General features: G+C 39.7%; 1 protein-coding gene across 4 annotated transcripts; it reads left to right on the forward strand.

The window, feature by feature from the left end:
* The first annotated feature begins 2,484 nt into the window (after window positions 1-2,484).
* Window positions 2,485-15,663, forward strand: TRMU (tRNA mitochondrial 2-thiouridylase). Of its 4 annotated transcripts, none has more exons than XM_062582600.1 (11): window positions 2,485-2,592; window positions 3,218-3,383; window positions 5,783-5,889; window positions 6,357-6,479; window positions 8,426-8,598; window positions 9,547-9,600; window positions 10,137-10,203; window positions 10,988-11,088; window positions 12,353-12,497; window positions 12,716-12,798; window positions 13,910-15,663. In XM_062582600.1, the coding sequence occupies exons 1-11, from the start codon at window positions 2,505-2,507 to the stop codon at window positions 14,054-14,056; spliced, it is 1,254 nt and encodes a 417-aa protein (XP_062438584.1). In that variant the 5' UTR covers window positions 2,485-2,504; the 3' UTR covers window positions 14,057-15,663. The 4 variants fall into 4 exon arrangements, with proteins under 4 accessions (XP_062438584.1, XP_062438603.1, XP_062438594.1 ...); XM_062582619.1 differs by lacking the exon at window positions 13,910-15,663 and adding an exon at window positions 13,294-13,903; XM_062582610.1 differs by lacking the exon at window positions 2,485-2,592 and adding an exon at window positions 2,892-2,974.
* Window positions 15,664-19,301: the final 3,638 nt, after the last annotated feature.

Below are 19,301 nucleotides of genomic sequence, written 5' to 3' on the forward strand. Positions count from 1 at the left end.
AGTGCAACAAAGATTGAATTTAAAATAAATGGATTGTTTAATTAAACTGTAAAAATTGTTGTACAAAGTGGAAGCCTTTTACTACAAGTTTCAGTTAAGCTATTTTAGTATTTCACTAATGAATCCTAAGGTGTAGTTAAAGGTAGTGGAACCTTGTTTATACAAAAAGTACAGCAAGTCTGGAAATAAATTCTTTACTGTTGAATGCCAGTGGAATACACTAATAGCAGTAGCTGAATTTGTGTAACTAAAAGGAGAAAGCCTGATAGTTTGGTCTTGAACTTTGAAGGTTCAATTTGAACCTTTTCTCTATCAAAGAACAAAAATATCTCTGAATCTTTCTTACCTGACAGCCTGCCACACTGTCATAATTGAGTTAGGGTGTGATGTACTATACAGGTTTTAAAGAAGTGAATGGAAACAAAAATGGACACTGTAGGAGAAGCCATAAACTGTTGAAGTGACAAGTCTGTCTTTGGAGACTGGAGGCTTCTGCTGTGTGTATTAACTTAAATATATTTAATTCATGAAACTTAGCAAGAGATGGAAGTAGACTTTGAATAGAATTCATTCAAAAAGTGGTGGAACTTTAAAGCTCTACTATTAAATATTTAACTGAAGAAATGTTCAGCGGAGTTCATCAAACATGTTTTGATGTTGAAGAGGGCTTTTTCTGAAGGTACTTGCCTACTTCCCAGTATAGTTGCCATTTCAATGGTTATTGCAGCATTAGACTTATGAAACAAGGCCAGGTCTTCTGAGTCGGGGAAATAACCATGTTACCTGCTTTTGCTAAATAGGAGCCATACTAATATGGAATTTGTTTACTTTGCTTCCTCCTGTTTTCTTTACATGAACAGCAAGATGACTTCAAAGCATTTATGAAAATTTTACTCACAAGCTGATGCTGTGCAGTCAAAAGCAGTACTCAGAATAGGTCTTCTGCTAGACTTGAAACAAGGGAGAACTGAATTCTTCCATATATCATTCTAAATGTAAGCAAAATGAAAGATTGAAAGTCAAAAACTTGTTCTTCTTTAGTAGTGTATTTGTGATTTCTTTAAATGGAGTGAACAAATAAACAGATTTAAGCCCTGTGTGTCAAGAACTTGTAAGAGTACTACACATTCCATACACTTACAAAATTAAATTTTCTCATTTGGTATTTTTCAGCAAACAGTAGGTCAAAATCCCATTTTCAAGCATGACCGTGACAACTTAAGAGAAAGTAGTTTACCAGTGGTTTTGACTAGCTTGTGTTCTAGTAGCTAGAACTCAGCTGAACAGTTCTGAGATCTCCTGCCTGTATTGATTATTAACCCCACTGTCTAAACTCCAGTTATAACTAGACATAGATATGTCTTTGAGGATGTGTAATTCAGTTGCCCAAACATTTTGTCTGGTGCCCCTAGAAATGCAGCGAGTCCAGGACATCTGCGTGAGGCTGGTTGGTGCTGCACACCCCTATGGGCAGCAGCAGCTGGAGGCAGGTAGAGTGCACTTGAGCACATTAAGTGATAATAAGCAGGCAGCAATCAGAGCTACACGATGTAGCTTCAGAGCTTAATGTTCAGACTGAGTTTAACTGGTCTGTGTGCAATATGGTTCATATGCTGCTGATGATGAAAGGTTGACAGGTTAGAGCACTCTGAATGTGTTTAACTGTGCTAGTCGACCTGAAGGAGGGTCTGAAAGCTTGTCTGATTCTTTCACCTGGCTTGTGGTTTAAGTGGTGTATTGCCTCTGCTGCACAACCCCTATCCTGCCTCTTCAGGCACTGAATGAATTCCGCTACGAGAATCATGCAGTCTGCTAATGCAAAACAAGCAATTAGAGTTTAATAACTTGGTTAATCATGCAGTGAAAAAAAAAAAACCCCAAATTAATGTGCATTTAGTATTTGTTGGTATATGCTTTTTATAAGCTATGATATGATAGAAGATAGGTGTTCATGCTACTTGCAGTGCTGTATTAAGAAGTAGGTCTTCCCCTGTGCATGTGTCTGGTTCTATGTTCTTCTGTAAGTTCCTTCAAACATCTACACTGAAATCTGACTTTTTTGGGGGTTAACATCTAGATTACTTCTGTGTTTTGGAGTATTTTTTTTAATAAATATCGGCACACTTTAAAACATCGAGATGTGATATCGGCCGTTGCTCCTGCTACCAGGCCCGCAACTTGGCCTGTTGCCCCAGCCGTGCTCCCTGGGCTGGGACGTGCCGAGGGGCTGGCGGCGGGAGGCGCCGCTGCTCCCCCGCCGCGGAGGCCGGGGCCTGCCGCACCGGGCCGTAGGGCCGCGGCCCGGCCGGCGCCGCCGCCGCCGCTGCTGGCCCGCTCCGCCCCGCTCCGCCCGCGCGGCCTCTCCCGGCGGCGGAACCCTCCGCGGGGGCACGCGCTTCCCGCCGAGCCCTGCGCCGCGCTGCGCCGCGCGCCCGGCGCCGCCGGCCGGAAGAGGCGAGCGGAAGCGTCCGTCGCTGCAGCCGTTCCGCCGCGGCGGCGGCGCCATGTTGGCGGCGGCGCGGCGGCATGTGGCGTGCGCTGTCTCCGGCGGGGTGGACAGCGCCGTGGCGGCGCTGCTGCTGCGCCGCCGAGGTGGGGGCGGCCCCGGCCCGCGGGGCGGGGGGCTCCCGCTGCGCGGAGAGGGGCCTGCGCCACGCCTGGGGCCTCTCGGGCCGCTGCGCCCGGGCGCTGCCCCGCGGGGCCCGCGACGCCTGCAGCGCTGCCCGGTGCCCGCTGCTGCGTGCTCCAGCCTGCGCCGGCGCCTGCCCCGTGCTTTGGCGCTCGTGACCCGCGCGCGTGCCGGTGGTCCTGGGCGGGGCGGGGCCGAGCCGTGGTTTTGTCACGCGTCCGCGGCCTCCGCGGCAGGCTCGCGCGTGGGCTCCCCCGGGGACCTGCGGGGCTGGGCGCGTACCTTGGCGGTGCCAGGTGACTTAAAACTGCTTGAAGAAATGAGCCGTAATGGAGCAATTCACAGGTCTGAAGTCTCCTCATACTGGATTTCCAAAATAGCTTACTGTCATGCTACGTACTGATGTAGCTGTTACAAAAAATACACGGTGGTTGTACTGTAAAACTCTCAAAGGATGCCTGACTAATACAGCAATACTGAAATATTCTGAAGGAAATGGTTGCCCACATAGGTGTTGAAAAATACAGCGTTTAGGTCTAGGTTGTAAGATTTTCCATTTATAAATCATTCCTTGCCTTCATTTTATAGGCTACCAAGTGACAGGCATCTTCATGAAGAACTGGGACCCTCTGGATGAACAAGGAGCTTGTTCTGTTGACAAAGATTGTGAGGATGCTTACCGGGTTTGTCAGAAGCTTGATATTCCTTTTCATCAGATTTCATATGTGAAAGAATACTGGAATGAAGTATTCAGGTAATAATGTATTTAAAGTAGATGCTCTTTTAGTATGCTCCCATAACATTGCTTACTCTGAAGAGTGAAGATGGACTGAGTATGGGCAAAGAGAATTTACTGAAGCATTAACAGTACCAAAGGAAAGTAGCAAAGCCTCATAAATACAGGAGGAACTATTTTTTGGTCACTCATATTTAATATTAGAATTTATATATTTTAATACTTCTAGTATTTTTGAAATTAATAAGAGATTCCTCTCTAGTTATGTGGGTGTATAGTAATTTGTTTTTTGGTTGTTAATCATCTTGCTCATTTCTTCTGTGTCTCACATGCTGGCTCAATCTTTCTGCAGCTTGAGGAAAAAAGTACTTAACAGGACATAGTTACTGTTTATTTGTATGATTTGTGTAGTGTGTTTGTATATTAAATGAATATATGGTAACCCCAGTTTATTGCCAAGCTAGCATGGACCAGTCTTGCTTTGTTAAACCTTTTTTTCTGACAAATTGGAAACTATTTGCTGAAGAGGGTATACGGATTTTCCTCTTCCTGTGAATTTGTTCCAGCTTATAAGAGAAAAGTTTTGCATAGGAAAAGCTGAGAGCTGTTCTAAGGCAGAAGGAGAGGGGAAACGTGGTGTTGGTAAAACAGTATCATTTCTGTTTTCACTTTTACAGCTCTGGGCCATAAAAATTGCCCCCTCTTCTGATTTTCATCATTCGCCGCCTCTAAGTAGTGCTGATTATACCTCAGTTTGTTCTAAGACAAGGTAACACTAGCTGTGCTAGTTTTATGTCGTGTTGAAATGATGTCGAATTGAGCACAAAACTTAATTTTGTGCAGTCAGTGAAGAAAATGGTCATTTCTTGATATGAAAGGATAAACTAAATCTTATCAGATCTCTCTGGGAGTTCTATAAATAACAATGAATCCAAGATTATGGAACATCAGAGCTGGTCTTTTGTTCTGTATCTCTCCCCATCATTTGTTAGTACAGGGTTCCTGAAGAGCCCCTTGCTTCACAAGGCTCCTTGGTTTATTCCAGAATCCTTTCCTTTATGTTCACCTCTGAGCTTGAATTTACTCTTCCTTTGGAGTCTCTCTTTACAGAGTTAGTCTTCAAAAGCCATCTTTAATCAAGAGAATTATCCTAGATCTTGTCTTTTCCATGATCTGTACAAATTCTGTTTGAAATCTTTGCTTTAGAAGGATTCAGTAGACATCCTTCGTTTCCTTTTCTCCTGTTCTCTATTTTTTTCATTAGCTCTCCCTCTTGCTGAGTGATGAAATTTGTATAGTTTTACCACCTTACTCAGAAAGTTTGTTGCTTGCTGCTGTGGTTATTCTGTGCTGACTTGAGCCTGGCTTTGTGCTAAGTCTTTTATAAAGGATCCAATATATTCCTGTAATATTTACGAATGAATACTGTGTCATTTTAAGAGTACAGTCGTGAATCAGGAAGAGCTAAACTAGATAGACCAGGGTGAATTAATTGTTAGTATAAATTGTTAATTGCATAACATGTATTAATTATATAACAAAGGAAATGCTGTACTGCTTTATTTTCCATTTATGAATGTAAAATGTAATGTGGTAAGTAGTAAGCATTTGATTCTGTTTCAAATGCTGAAGAGTTGCTGGTGTTCTTTTAAATACGATTTAAAATCTTTTTCTAATCTATGCCCTCAGTACTTCTTCGGCAAGCAAAATACTAGTCATCAGGCCTTTTGATATCTCAGTGCACCACTGTATGATACTTTAATATTATTAATCATTATTTAAACAAATTTTTAGTTTGTCGTATCAACAAAATAGTCATTATTTTAAGCAAATAATGCTAAGCACTGTAGTTGCATGAAAGTGTAAAAATACTTTCTCTGTATTAGAGAAACTACTTGAATTTCTTAAAAAAAATAAGAAAGAAAGAAAAGCAGGAAAAAAATACACCAACTCTAAAGTTATGACAGGGTCCTATGACTGCTTACAGTGATATTAGTGCAGATTAGGCTATAGTCCTTTCATCTGAGACTAGTAACCTCTGGTGTGTGCTCCACGACACTGTTACAGTGCAAAATTAAGCAGATTTATTTAATTCTCGAAGTAAGTATTTAATAAGAGATAAGTGGCAAATACGCACTTTACGCACTTGGTTACTATGTCTCCATTGAGAGAACAGTAATTTAATAAAACATGCTTACAAGATTGTAAGTGATCATCTGCCCGTGCCCTTAGTCCATTTTAGAGAAAACCTTCCAAGCGTTGTTTTACAGGTTAAAATTTGATGGATGTTTTATTTCTTACTTAAAATGCTTAGTAGGATTGCATCTCGAGTTTTTATGTTTAACAAATACTTCAATCTTGGATAGTATTTTGTGACATTAATACTGTTTACACACACTTGAATTTTTATTTTACAGTGACCTCTTAAAAGAATACGAACTGGGAAGGACTCCTAATCCTGATATTGTGTGTAACAAGCACATCAAATTCAACTACTTTCTTCACTATGCTATGGATAACCTTGGTAAGGCATTTTCAAGTGTGTCTGTACACAGTGGATGCTGTGGAAACATTTAAACTCTTGAAAGTATTAACTCTTGAAAAGGTGGAAAAAACACATGAATGCATAATTCAGTCATCTCTGTGGCAGTATTTTTCTATTTGTAAAATATTTTGTTTTGAATTTGCTCTTAGATAAGTAGGAACAGATTTAATTCAGGGAGCTATAGACCTGAGCATTAAGTTTTCCATTCTTATGTGGTCCTTGAAGAACACAAAAAAAGGTCTGGCATGCCAATGAATATCTTACATTACTTAAAGAGCAATAGTATGATTACTGTCAGTATAAGGCTTCTAGTAGGTTTTCTTACTTCCCTACTTTCTGCTTTTTGTCCTAGACATTTCTATATTTTTTTTAAAGTAGTGAATAAATTTAATTGTAAGTATATAATATATGCCTTTATGTTTTTGTTTTTTGTCTTTTTTTGATAGGAGCAGATGCAATTGCTACTGGGCATTATGCTAGAACCTCACTAGAGGAGGAGGAAGTTTTTGAGCAGAAGCATATTAAAAGACCACAGGGGCTTTTCAGAAACCGTTTTGAAGTTAGAAATAGTAAGTGGTTTCTTAATTTTGTAGCTTATCATAGATAGGAAGGAGAAATTTAAACTATGTTCAGCTGTGCAGAATCAGGAAAGTTCATTACATTACACACAACTATTTTTCCTAGAAGGGCAATTACCATTTTAATCCTAGCCTTTGTAGAAGGCTGAGTGGACAGAAGAAGGGAGATATATTACTGAGAATTACATTAAAGAGTGAAGTATTACATTTTCTATTTTAAGAGTTCTAGTCCTGCTGCATGAGTAATAGTAAAGCAATGTACATTCTGGATCAGTTTTAATATCGTTAAGGAGACAGAGCTGTATTCTATACTGCGGAGAAATATTTCAAGAAATCTGATTGAATATTTGGATGACTTGCATAAAGCTTTCTTAGTATGTTTCTTCTGTTTTAGGGCCTGATTGTTCTTTGGCTATTCAGTATATTTTATATGTAGAACTCATGGCAGTATGCTGAAGTGGCATTTTAGAAATAAGGTCTTGAAAGGTTAAAATTAATAACATACTCTTATATAAATTGTTTGACTGTGTATTATCTTACCATAAAAATCAGATTTTCATTCCGTAATCCTACTGTTTTGTCCTATTCCTTCATGTTTCTATAGAAGACTGATTTTTTCCTAGACAGATCAAAGTTCTGCCTGCACTGGGACTGGAAGGTGCAAGTGCAGCATATGTAGACTTTTTGAGGCTAGGTTTCTCAGGCCAGCACAGGTACTAGCAGCAGCAGCACAGGCTTTGCTCTTCACTTTAATAGTCTGCTTGTGGTCATGGATAATCAGAGGTTGATACCTGCACCACAGTGGTTCTGTTGTTATCAATACCTGAGCTAACTCTATTAATGCTGATGTGGATATGTCTCTGGCCCTATCACAGCTTGGATGGCAACGTGGATATCTTCTGAATAGCTCTGCAGTGGGCCATAATACATTAACTTAGCTCAGAAAGGAGGCAGCGATGTATAATGAGTGCACCCAAAGGAAAAGAAACTTGCATACTACCACTTTGCAAAGCTGCCATGGTGACTTTTCTGAATTGCAGCTTTCTGGTTTTCATTTGTGTTTTTTTTTTCTTTTCTTTTTTTCTTTTTTGTCTGGAGTTAAAGAGGCTTATTTGTTTCTTCGTTATGTATTTTATTTTATTTCTAGAAAGTTGAAATGGCCCCGGTGGGACCAACAGTCTGTACTTGTAACAAATTGTGATTCAGCCTTCCTGTCTTGTTATTGAGAGTTTGTTATTACTAGAAGTGACTAACTACGACTCGTGATTAATGCTTATTTGAGCCAAGAAACACCTCAGTGGAGTTTTTACGACATAGAGCTATTAGATCTTAAGAGAATGGACAGAATGTGACTGAAAAACTATACTCATTTTTTATCAGGGCTCCATCTATAGTTCACTTCTATGTAAAATAAAATTAAAAAAAAATCACATCTGCCTCTCTTCAGCTTCTCCATTGGAAATAAGTGCTAATTGTTCAAATCATTGACTTACGTCACGAACATTTCAGAGCAAAATTGAATTTGTTTCTTTTGAAGAGCAGTAAACTCTAGGATATTTGAATGTGCCTCTCCTGAATTATGGAGCATGAAAGATGTTTTCATATTTCATTTTGTTGATGTTCTTTCAGTGAAATATACGGTAATGTAAGAGATGAGACAATGTAAGATTCTGCACAGTACAAAATCAGAATCTTTCTAGATCTGTAGTCGTGAGAAAATACCAAACTTTTAGAACTACATTGTGAATTTTTAAATTACATTTAAATTTAAATTACATGTACTTTTTAAATTGTGAAAACTATGAAAAATGCTGCATCTTTAAACTTTGTATGGAAATAATAAAACTGAAGTTTTGATTGTCAAACAAAATATGAAAGAAAGTTGAAATATTAAAGGAGGTTATGTTGAAATCTTTTATGTGTTCTGCACTTTGCAGCTGTAAAACTCCTTCAAGGAGCTGACCTCTTTAAAGACCAGACCTTCTTCCTAAGTCAGATCTCACAGGATGCTTTGAGGAAAACCATTTTTCCTTTAGGGGATTTAACCAAAAGCTTTGTAAAGAAGATTGCAGCGGAACATGGCCTTCATCATGTGCTAAAGAAAAAAGAGGCATGGTAACACTTACAACTACTGATTTGTATTTCTCTCTAAATAGTCTTTTCTGAACTTTGTATCTGTGACAAACTGTTTCGAAGCAACATAATAGAATAAATAGAATAGATTGGGAGTTAGTTTTATAGTTGTATACCTGCTTAAAACTACCTTTTTGAGCATGTTTAGTTCTGTATTTTAGTTTTCAGGCAGTTGTCTATCATTGTATCCCAGAAGAACTAAAGTGAATACGGATAGGCTGCAGGGAGCCTTAAAGAACAGATTCTTTATTAGAGATAGTGAGAAGCCTTTGATCTTTATTGCCCATAGCTTTTAAAGGCTTCCTCACTATAATTGTTTTTCAGTATGTCTTTATAAAGATCAAATCATACTGTTTTTCCAAAGCTACTTTTTCAAAAAAAGTTCTGATCCCATGACTAAGAGCTAACACTTCATAATATGATTGTGAAAAATATGGTGCAGGTGGCAACTGTATTGCTGATACAGTCTTGACTGCTTTTAATTGCATCTTTATTGCCCCTGTAAATGATTGTCTGAAGAATGCAAGATGTGATTTGCAGGAAAAGGGAGACCTATTTGATTATAAAGTTATTTTTTCTCCAGAGATATCCCTTGACTGTGTAATTTGTATTAGTTTTGTACATTAATCTGAAAGAGAATTCTTGTTTTTAACAAACGGAATAGTCATCAAGGCATATGTATATATTCATTGGCTGAGCATGTGTTATTTCTCTTCCTTTCTGTGCTTATAGCACTCACTGATACTGCATAGAATTAGTTAATACATGTTGGATCAGATTTTGTGTCTTTATTCATTTTATGAGATGCCTAGCATAGTATGAGATACATAAGGAAAAATATCCATCCTGCACAGTTAACTAATATTTTGATATTATTTTGATTTTTTTGCTTTTGTATGGATTCAATACCATATTTATTTTTCAGAGTACTGGAGTTTGTTTCATTGGTGAAAGAAACTTTGAAAAATTCCTTCTTGAGGTGAGTAACATTAAATATAAGGCAATCTGTATGCTCTCTTCTAGTTTTCATAAGTAATTTGTAACGTGGTCTAAGGAAAATCTCCCAACACTATGAGGCCCATTCTAAATAACAATGTCCCATCTTCCTTCACAATCTCAAACTTCTCCAGAAGCTAGCGCCAACAGATTGTATATATTTACTTGCCCCTCCACCAGTGAGCAGTCAATTTCTGTAGACTGGTTTCACACCTCTGTGATGGCCAGGCTCTAGTATGTGATTGGGAAGTGAGAGGGGCAAATGGTTAAATCCCACTGTTCCCTGACATGATTGAGGATGGGGGGAGTGAGGTACAGAATTACTGCTGATAGGGACTGTGCCTCCTGCTTCTGTCTCTAAAGCAGCATCAGAAGAGCTGATAAGCTGCATGGATGGAGTTTGCTTATTGAAAATCTGTTTTCTACCTTCAAGTGAATGTAGTATCAGAACCTGAAATATTCAGCGAGTTTCTTTAGGGGTCATCTTGTGTCTTACACAAATCTCTTCCTACTTTGTAGTATTTAGAACCTCAACCAGGTAACTTTGTTTCCATTGAAGATCAGAAAGTGATGGGAACACACAAAGGTAAGTGGCAAATCCACGTTAATAACAGCTTTTAGATAGATAGAGCAATACTGTTCATGTTTGGAGAGACAAATTATTTGAAATTCCAGACAAATCTACAGATTTTTTCTAGTTTGGTAACTCTAATAGTCATCAGAGCTGTGCTTTATACAGTACGGAGAGCTTTGAACTGCTACTGATTCTTGATTATTTTGGTTCCTTGTTGCAATAAAATTAGGATTACTTTGTAGGTACTAAGTCGTTGTTAATTGGATACCAAGAGACCACTGTTAACATAATTCTTCCAAAATGACTATGTTCCAGACTCTTCAGTATCTAATCTTTGCTGAAAAATACACCATGTACCTCAGTGATGTACAACAGGACATCATCGACCATGCTCAGCTTAACTTTTCCTTCCCTTCTGTGTGTACTTCCTCTGTTCAGTTCTAGCTTACAGAACTGAGTTCCCATCCCAAGTAATTCCGAAGTTCTGCTAGTGCATGAAATAGTAAAGGAAACTAGGAAGATTGAATGGTAGCAAAACCGCAGATTAAAAATGAAATAGAGAAATGCTTGTTTTCTGTAACCTCTGAGAATACGGCAATTAATAAAGGTTAGGTTGGAATTGTTTTTCAGGTACAGACGAAAAATTTTAAAAGTAGATATTAATTTAATTTGCAATTGGTACATTTCTGTAAGGCATTTTGGTTCATGATAAAGTTTGGGGGAATATTTTAAATACATTTTCTGAAAGTTAAAGATAAAAGGTTGCTAGTAGCATTGCATTTTCATATTTCTTTAGGTTGGTTCCTCTACACAATAGGCCAGAGGGCTAGGCTAGCAGGCCTGAAGGATGCTTGGTTCGTTGTAGATAAAGATGTTAGCACTGGAGATATCTTTGTGGTGAGTTGATTAACACTGGCATTGTGAATGACTAATGCAGACATTTCATGACTCCTGCTGTATGGAATGTAATTTTAACTTGAGTAGAGTTCTTGGCTTTCCACTTGAGAGAAAAAAGAGCCAACTGGTACAGCATCTTGAAACATCTTGTCCAAACTGGCTTTTGATGAGCAGAAAATTGTTCAAGATTTTGGCGTAGAGCTTTTTGCAAACAAACAGCAAACACTGGGAAGAACCAACCAATATAGTGAGCTCTCATTTTCTACTCTAGAGCACAAAGCTTTTTATTGTAGTAATTATGACACAATAGATAAAACCTTTGCTAATATATGTATTATCTTGACTTACTATGTTTTGCTAATTTATTTTTCTAATAAATGAAGTAGTGGCCAGTAATACAATTTTATCATTTTGAAAATTGAGGCAGAACGCAATACTACGTATTGTCAGTGTCTTAATGACTAATCATATAAAATGACTGGAGTTCTGCAGCATGCTAACATCATTAATGTTTCTTGCTGTTCGCACAGTTGTTATCCTTATTTGCTAGTGACATGATTGTAATGAGGTGTTTTGTTACTGTTGATGTGCCTTGGGGAAAACAATGGTAATCAGAACAGAGCTGAGAGGAAACAGGCAAGACCACTAAGATTTCCCCCCCACACACCATTTCCCTCCTATTCCTTTACCTATTCCCCCTCTTTCCCCCCACCTTTTCCCCCCGTTCCCCATAAATTTATGCAAGACATTTAGTCTAAGTATTGCCACAAATGAATTAGCATGGGTAGGAGGGCAATGGATGAAAATCAGCTGAATAGAAGCAACTCATGGGTATGTTCAAAAATAGTTTGCATCTCTTGCTATCTCATTTGGTCTCGTTTGTCTTAATGGGCTACAAATGAGAAATGATTTTAATGAGAAGCTAAATAAGAGGTATCATCTTGTTTAGCTAGCTTAAGGAGGGCAATGGGCACGTGAACTTAGCCTGAGAAAAGGCAGAAATGTGATTGGAGAAAAAGAATATAGGAAGTGACATGACTTTGAGATGCAGAAGGCTGAAAAATAATTCAGGTTCACTTTAGCATATTTTTTCATTAAAGGCCTTCATCTGGAAGTTAATTAGGTGCTAATAAATGCTTACTTTCTTATTCATTTTGCTTTCATTTTGTTACGGCCTGATGCTTCTGTATTTCATGCTTTACTTCACAGTGGTTATGTGCTGTCTGGCAAAAATATCTTCATTAAATGAATGTTGTACTTTAAGGCACCATCAACAGATCACCCGGCACTGTACAGAGACCTACTGCGGACAAATCGAGTGCATTGGATAGCAGAGGAGCCTCCTGCAGAGCTCATTAGGGATAAAATGATGGAATGTCATTTCAGGTGTCGACACCAGATGGCACTGGGTAAGCAAATCTTGTTTATTTTATTCAGCTTATGAAATTGTGTCTTCAGTGTAATTCTTAGAAATAATTGAAATGTTTGGGATCACTTTTGTATTTCTCTGGTGTCTATATTCTATTTAGTATCATTGTGGCTCAGATCTGTTTAGCCTATTAATGAAGGTTTCTTTAATGTGAATATAAGGATTAACTGGCAGATGTTTGAACATATTCTGTTCTAGTGCCTTGTGTGCTGACTTTAAACCAAGATGGCAGTGTGTGGGTGACTTTAGTGAAGCCAGAAAGAGCTCTCACACCTGGGCAGGTAAGTTATTAGAACTGCTTTTCTTTTTTCATGTTTTGGTTTATTTGGATAATAAAACAGAGTAGTGTTTTTATTAGCTGAAAGATGTAATTATTTAATCTATGAGCACGTAAGAGTGATAGCTCTATTTTGGTTGCTCATCCACTATTTTACTAAACTGAGATTGTTCCCAGTTTAAGATACTCTGTTTTTATCCATGTATTAGAGACCAGCTTACAAGCTTTACAAATACATGAGAGTCTCTGGGAATCAATGGCATTAGGCAAAAATGGAATCTGTTGTGGTCCTCCAGAAGTGGATTAATAAAGGCATTAGTTCAGTAATTGGCTGCTTAATACAGTTTTAATGTTCAAATTAAATTATATATTGAAGATCTACATCCCTCAGATTATTTTGTCTAGTGGTGCCTTTCACCACTACAGATACAGGAGCACTCCATCACACTGTAAACTGGTGTTTCTCAAATGTTTTCTATATGCCCTCTCTTTCTCCCAGCATACATTCCACTCTTTTTCTCCCTCCCCAAAACTCGGGGTCCATGGAATATAGCAAGAGGCGGGTTGTCTGAGAGCTGTTCTTAGCAGAGGGAAGGATGCACCTAAGAGAAGTGAGCTGAACTGAGAAAACTCCATCCAGAGTGAATGGCAGGAGTGAGAAGCCCTTAATGCTAGGAGCTGCTGAACCTGTAATAGGGGTTTTCATTGAGAGGTAACAGGAGGGGCTCATCAGTGCTCTGTGTGACTGTCTTCAGTGCATGCCGCCTTCCTTATTTCTTGCCTGAGTCTCCTTAGGCTCTGAGCCCCAGTCGCTTCCTCCCCAGTGATCTGCCTCAGGTGTCCTTGTCAGCGTGCTACCTTGGTCCCATTGGGTTTTAAGAAGTGCCACGATAGGTTGTATACTGTGGTCTAAGGAAGGTCCAGTGAAGATGTAGGTGATAATAAGTCTGTCATTCCCTCATGGAAAAGAAAATCTTTTTGGAACAAACCATTCCACTTCATTAACTAAAGAATGAATGAACACACTTGCTATCCAGCAGATCTTGATCACCCTGCAGTTTCTCACTATACAGTTTGCAGCTGCTGAAAGGACTCACCCTGTGTTTATCTCTTAGTTTGCTGTGTTCTACAAGGGTGACGAGTGCTTGGGTAGTGGGAAGATCCTAAGACTGGGTCCATCAGTGTATACCTTGAAACAGGGCAAAAACCGAGAGGAAAGCGCGAAGAAGGAAGAGATTGACAAGATAGAACCAGCAACGTAACATGTAAATTTATTTGCTGATGGACTTTGGAGAATTTGTAGCCTGAGAATAATAAAAGCAATAGCAACACCTTTTTTTTTTTTGTTGACCTGTAATATTCAAATGGTCAGTTGAGTGTCTAGTTCCACCTCTTGACTGTTAGTGCAAAACAGATTTAAAACAAAAAACAGTTCAGTATAATTTCATTGAACTTGATGCTAATAAGTGTCAAGGAATATCTTAAAATTGCTCTGTAATAATAGTTATACATACAAGAATTTTAATATAAAACAATCATGTCTGACAACATAAACCTCTAATGCATAAGTGAAACAACATACAAAAGGAGTGGTTATTGAACTCTGGAGAAGGAATGAGTGATATTTAAGTTCAGCATTTTGCATGAACTATAAGCAACGGATATTTATTTTTCACTTTATGTAATTCTATAAAAGCTGTTTTAGACTCTTAAACTGTATGCAGTTGTGGTTTAACATGTTTAATATAATAAAGAAGTACAAATCTAGGGACTTGAAAAGAGTCTCAATACTTCTTAAGTTCCTCATGGAACTGATTAATTTTTTTATTAGCTACTCAGGGCAGATATTGTCTATTTTGTCTTTGGAGAAGAGAATGCATTGTTAGTGATTTAGAAAAATACAAATGCATATGCATTTCCTTATTATAAAGTTAACTAAATGCAGACTGTATAATAATTGGGTGTTAGATCATACCGTAAGGTAAAATGGGGCAGTATTAGGAAAAACTGATACCTGTGCCCAAATTGTCCGAAGAGTTAAAATGACTGAGTGTGCGTTGAGGATGCTCTAAGAGTATTATAAACATTTAGTACAATGGGTCAACAAAATGGAAATCCTATATTTCAGCATGATAAAAGAAAGCAACTCATTAAAGTGCAGCCATGCAGGAACAAGACTTTTTAGATAGATGTAGAATTTTGAAATATCTGTGTCGAATTTGCTCAATAAGAAAGCTGTAACACAAACAGAGCTTTTGAGCAAATATGTAGGCTTGGATTACATGTAGTCTTCTTTTCTTTTGTCCTAGTGTCTTTATGGGAAGGAAGGAAAAGAATTCCTTCTACTTTGTAACAACAACAACAAAAAAAGTCTCTGGACTCCAAAGCGTGGAAATAGAAGGGGAGGACATGCTTTGGTATCCAATTGCCAGTCTCTTGCTTAGTTAAACAGACTGTTCAGGAAGCCCCATTAAAAAAAAAAAAAAAAAAAAAAAAAAGACTATAATAATCTTTAATAGTCTAATAATCTATTGATCTGACATTTCAGTGTAGCTGACTGAGGAGGGGGGAAAAGCCATCCTTTCCATTAGTGCCAAGATAAATTAAATTTCTGTCTGTAGGGTGCCGCTCTATGTGGAGATTAACTCTAAAGGCTGTTCATGTTTCATCTCAGCTCTTAAATTCTGTTAGGTTAGTAATGTAATGAGTCTGAGTATTGTTTTTTACGTTTTTTCCAGCATTGTCCTTATCTTTCCCTGAAATTTTTGCCTTTGCAAAATGTGAACTTAAAGAGTTAATGATCTATATTTTTCTCATCTGAGTTTTCCAGTAAACGTCCCAATAAAATCTTCACAAATGTTTTGTGTAACACTGGTGTCACTTTTATTATTACTTCATCTTACATCTGTTTCAGTCATGTCTGTTATTTGATACTGTACTGGTAGAGGGTGGGCTAAACTGTGGGGACAAGCAAAAGTGGGCATAGTTATATCTGTCTAAAATGCAATCACAAATGCTGAGATTGGAAGGGACCTCTGGAACTTGTCTAGTCTAGCCCCCCTACTCGGACAGGGTCAGCTAAAGCTGGGCTCTATCCCGTCAGGTTTGGAATAGCCGAGGCTGTAGACTCCAGAACCTGTGTTGATAAGATCCTCCTGAGCCTTCTCTTCTGGAGGCTAAGCAATCCCAACTCTGTCATCCTCTCCCCATATGAGAGATGCTCTATTCATCTTTAAGGGTCTCTGCTGAACTCACTCCAGCAAAGACTGCTGGTCTCTCTTGTACTGGGTGGCCCAGAGCTGGAGACAGCGCTCCAGATGAGGCCTTACCAGTGCCGAGCAGAGGGGAAGGATCACCTCCCCTGGCCTGCTAAGTAACATTCTGCCTAAGGCCAACAGCCTCCAGGGCTGCCTCCTCTGCTGCAAGGGCACGTTGCTCTCTCATGTTCATCTTGTCCACAAGGACTCCCGAGGTCGTTCTCTGCAAAGCTGCTCTCTGGCTGGTCGTCCCTCAGGCTGTACTGGTGTATGGGGTTATTTCTGCCCGGGTGCAGGACACGGCACTTCCCTTTGTTGAATTTTGTGAGATTCCCATCCACCCGTTTCTGCAGCCTATTGAGGTGCCTCTGAATGACAGCACAACCATTTGGTGTATCAGCTACCTCTCCTGACTCCCTGAGAGTGCACTCTGTCCCATCATCCAGCCTTTTGAGTCTGAGCATGGCAGCCAAGCCAGTTTGTGTAAGTGCTATCCATTTATCTAGTCTGTACTTCGTCAGTCGGTGAATGAGGATATTATGGCAGATAGTGTGAAAAGCCTTATGAAAGAATAAAACAGCCGCTGCTCTCGCTTCGTCTGCTGAGCCAGTCCTTTCATCACAGAAGGCTATCAAGTTCGTCAGACATGATTTCCCCTTCATAAATGTGTGCTGATGACTTCCAGCCATTTTCTTGTCACTAATATGTTTGCAAATGATTTCCAGGATTAGTTGCCAGATCTGTTGCCAGAGATGCATTTGTCCTGCTCAGTCAGGTGGATGCCATCCCTTTGTAGCAGTCTTCAAGGTCTCGTAGTCATAAAAGCTGAATCCCTGTTGTCAGCATTACAACATCCTGGATCCAAGCTCCTGGCAAGCTTCACTAGACAGTAGGTCAGCTCAGCACATGGGGGCCTCCATCACCACAGCACAGATCTCCCACTATGACCACTCACCACTTGTTTCTGGTGCTGCTACCTGGCCCCAGCTGAGCTGGTGCGGGAGTTTCATTGGAGAGAGCTCCCAACTCCTCATTTGCTAGCACGCCACTGGCCTATTCTGCATCTGGAGGACTGCAGGAGAAACAGGAGCCGTCCTCCTCCTCTGTCATCAGCTTCCAGCCTTTATCATTAAGAGGTGAACACCTTTGCTCCATCTCTCCTACCTGATAGGCACAGACTCTGCTTGCCACTCCTTCACTACAGCGCTGGGTATGGGCTCTTGCAGCTGCGGGGTCTTGGAGAAAACTTGGTCAAGCCCTTCCTCATAAATCCCCGTTCCTAAAAGGCTAAATTCTTCCAATGCATTATTCTTGGGAAGGCTTAGCTGCTAGATTTCTGCAGTTCTAGGTCTACCTCAGGTCTAGGTAACACAGGAGGCCAGCTTGCCTAAGGCATGTCAGATGCAGAAGTTGTACGTGCATGATTGTAATCATGGCTTCAGTTCTCCTGGCAAAGAGATCCCAAGTTCACTCAGAGATGCTAAACCAGTGGCTCATACTAGGGAAGTTTAGCCAATGCTCCTTGTAGTTAGCTGGCACAATCAGTGTTTGCTATAGCTACAGTAGGAGAGAGGCTCTTGAACTAATTCTCTACGTCCCTATTTTTCTTTACATATTCTTAAAATGGGATACAGCAGCAATCCAGGTTGGCTGTTGTGGAAAATCTGTAAATTAATGTGTTGCTTGTATGCAGAAAATTCTCTAGCAATTCAATTTTGAGGCCCAGGGACTTGAAATTTATTGTCAGTGATGCACCATGGCTGAAGATCATGCCGATACTGAAGAAATGGACCTGACAAGCAGGTGAGTAGAAGAATGGGGAGTTCTTCTCAGCTTCAATGCAATGAGCATCTTCAATGATAGTGAACTGAGAGCTTCAACATGGTAAAGCAACTGCTGATATTGTTCGCTGTGAATCACACAGTACTGCTGAGAGCTAGGAATTGGTAGACATTTGTGAAATTAATATCCTGAATAGTTTTTTCCACAGGGTGTTTTAGAACAAATTGCATGTTTGTAGCAATGTGAGTGTGCATGTTAGAAGATAGCATTTCCAAATAGCTTGCACTTGTGCTGTTTAGAAATGGATGACGTGCTTCTCTTTCCATCCCACACATTTCTCCCAGGTAAGTATGTAGTAGCTCTGAACGACGGTGTTAGGCTCCTTGCTCCTCTTGCACATAGGGTCTCTGGCAGAGGGAATTTTATTCTGTTCGGTACAAGGACACAACTTGTAAGCAGAGTCTCCAGCAGATTACGCTAGAGAGGCATGTCCCTAAGTTATAGCAGAGGACGTTAAATCTGCTCCTTACCATTAGGGTATTGTATAAAAGGTGAGCAACACCATCATCGCTTCTGACTGTCCCTGAAGATACCAGTGGTTTTGTCAATACTTTGCGTGGAGCCCGTTCGGGCCAACGTGCCGGGCATTCGCCGGTGAGCTCTGAGAGCAGCTGCCTTCAGATGCGAGCTCCATCCCGCTCAGAGCTACGTCTCTCCCAGCTCTGCAGCCCAGCCAAGGCGGCTGTGAAAATGCAGAGAGGCACAGCTGTAATGTCTTGGAAACCTTAAGTGGAAGAGTGAGCTGACGGTGGCGTTCAGTGCCTCGGGTTAGGCAGCCAAGCTCCCGCTGAATGGGGCGTCTGTGGGGCTGGCAGTGTCTGTCAGTAACTCTATCGCTCACAGGAACGCTTTGTCGAGACTGGAATTTGGCCAAGATTTCACTTGAATTTGATAAGAGCAGGCTGATTGGCATGTGAATTTTCTTTCTTTCTTTCTTTTTCTTTTCTTTTTTTTTTTAACTACCAAAGTCCAAAAGCAGATTAGCATCTAAATGCTTTTCAAATTTGATTGGCTTTTCACTATTCATCACTTTTTCCTTCCACTTTGGGCAACAAATAGCAAGCAAGTGATTTCATTTTCAAGTTGTCATTAAGCTTTTTAAGTCTTGAAATATTTGGCTTCAAAGACTCTAATAAATAACTTTTATTTATTTATTTTTTTTAAAAAAGGCCCTTTCCCCCTCCAGAGTAGAGGACATGATAACAAGTTCTGGGTTACCTAACTGAAAAATCATGGCTTATTTCAGCTAAAAGCTGGAAACAAGCTGAACTCTCTTGAGTATCTCTAGTGTGAATATGTTTAAAATCTGTGTTACTGACTGTGTCTGAAAGGCTGTGCTCCAAGTGCAGGCTTATTTCTAAAGTGTTTGGGTAAAACCTGCCTAATTGCTCTCCTAGTTTTGATCCGT

This window comes from Rhea pennata, chromosome 1, assembly GCF_028389875.1.
Source record: "Rhea pennata isolate bPtePen1 chromosome 1, bPtePen1.pri, whole genome shotgun sequence".
In the NCBI taxonomy this organism is placed as follows: Eukaryota; Metazoa; Chordata; class Aves; order Rheiformes; family Rheidae; genus Rhea; species Rhea pennata.

What these genes read in the sequence shown, in the direction of transcription:
- TRMU (XM_062582600.1), top strand. Translation starts at nt 2,505, where the DNA reads ATGTTGGCGGCGGCGCGGCGGCATGTGGCGTGCGCTGTCTCCGGCGGG. An exon ending in TACTGGAATGAAGTATTCAG is followed by an intron (nt 3,384 to 5,782) that starts GTAATAATGTAT and finishes TTTATTTTACAG; the next exon opens with TGACCTCTTAAAAGAATACG. An exon ending in CTATGCTATGGATAACCTTG is followed by an intron (nt 5,890 to 6,356) that starts GTAAGGCATTTT and finishes TTTTTTTGATAG; the next exon opens with GAGCAGATGCAATTGCTACT.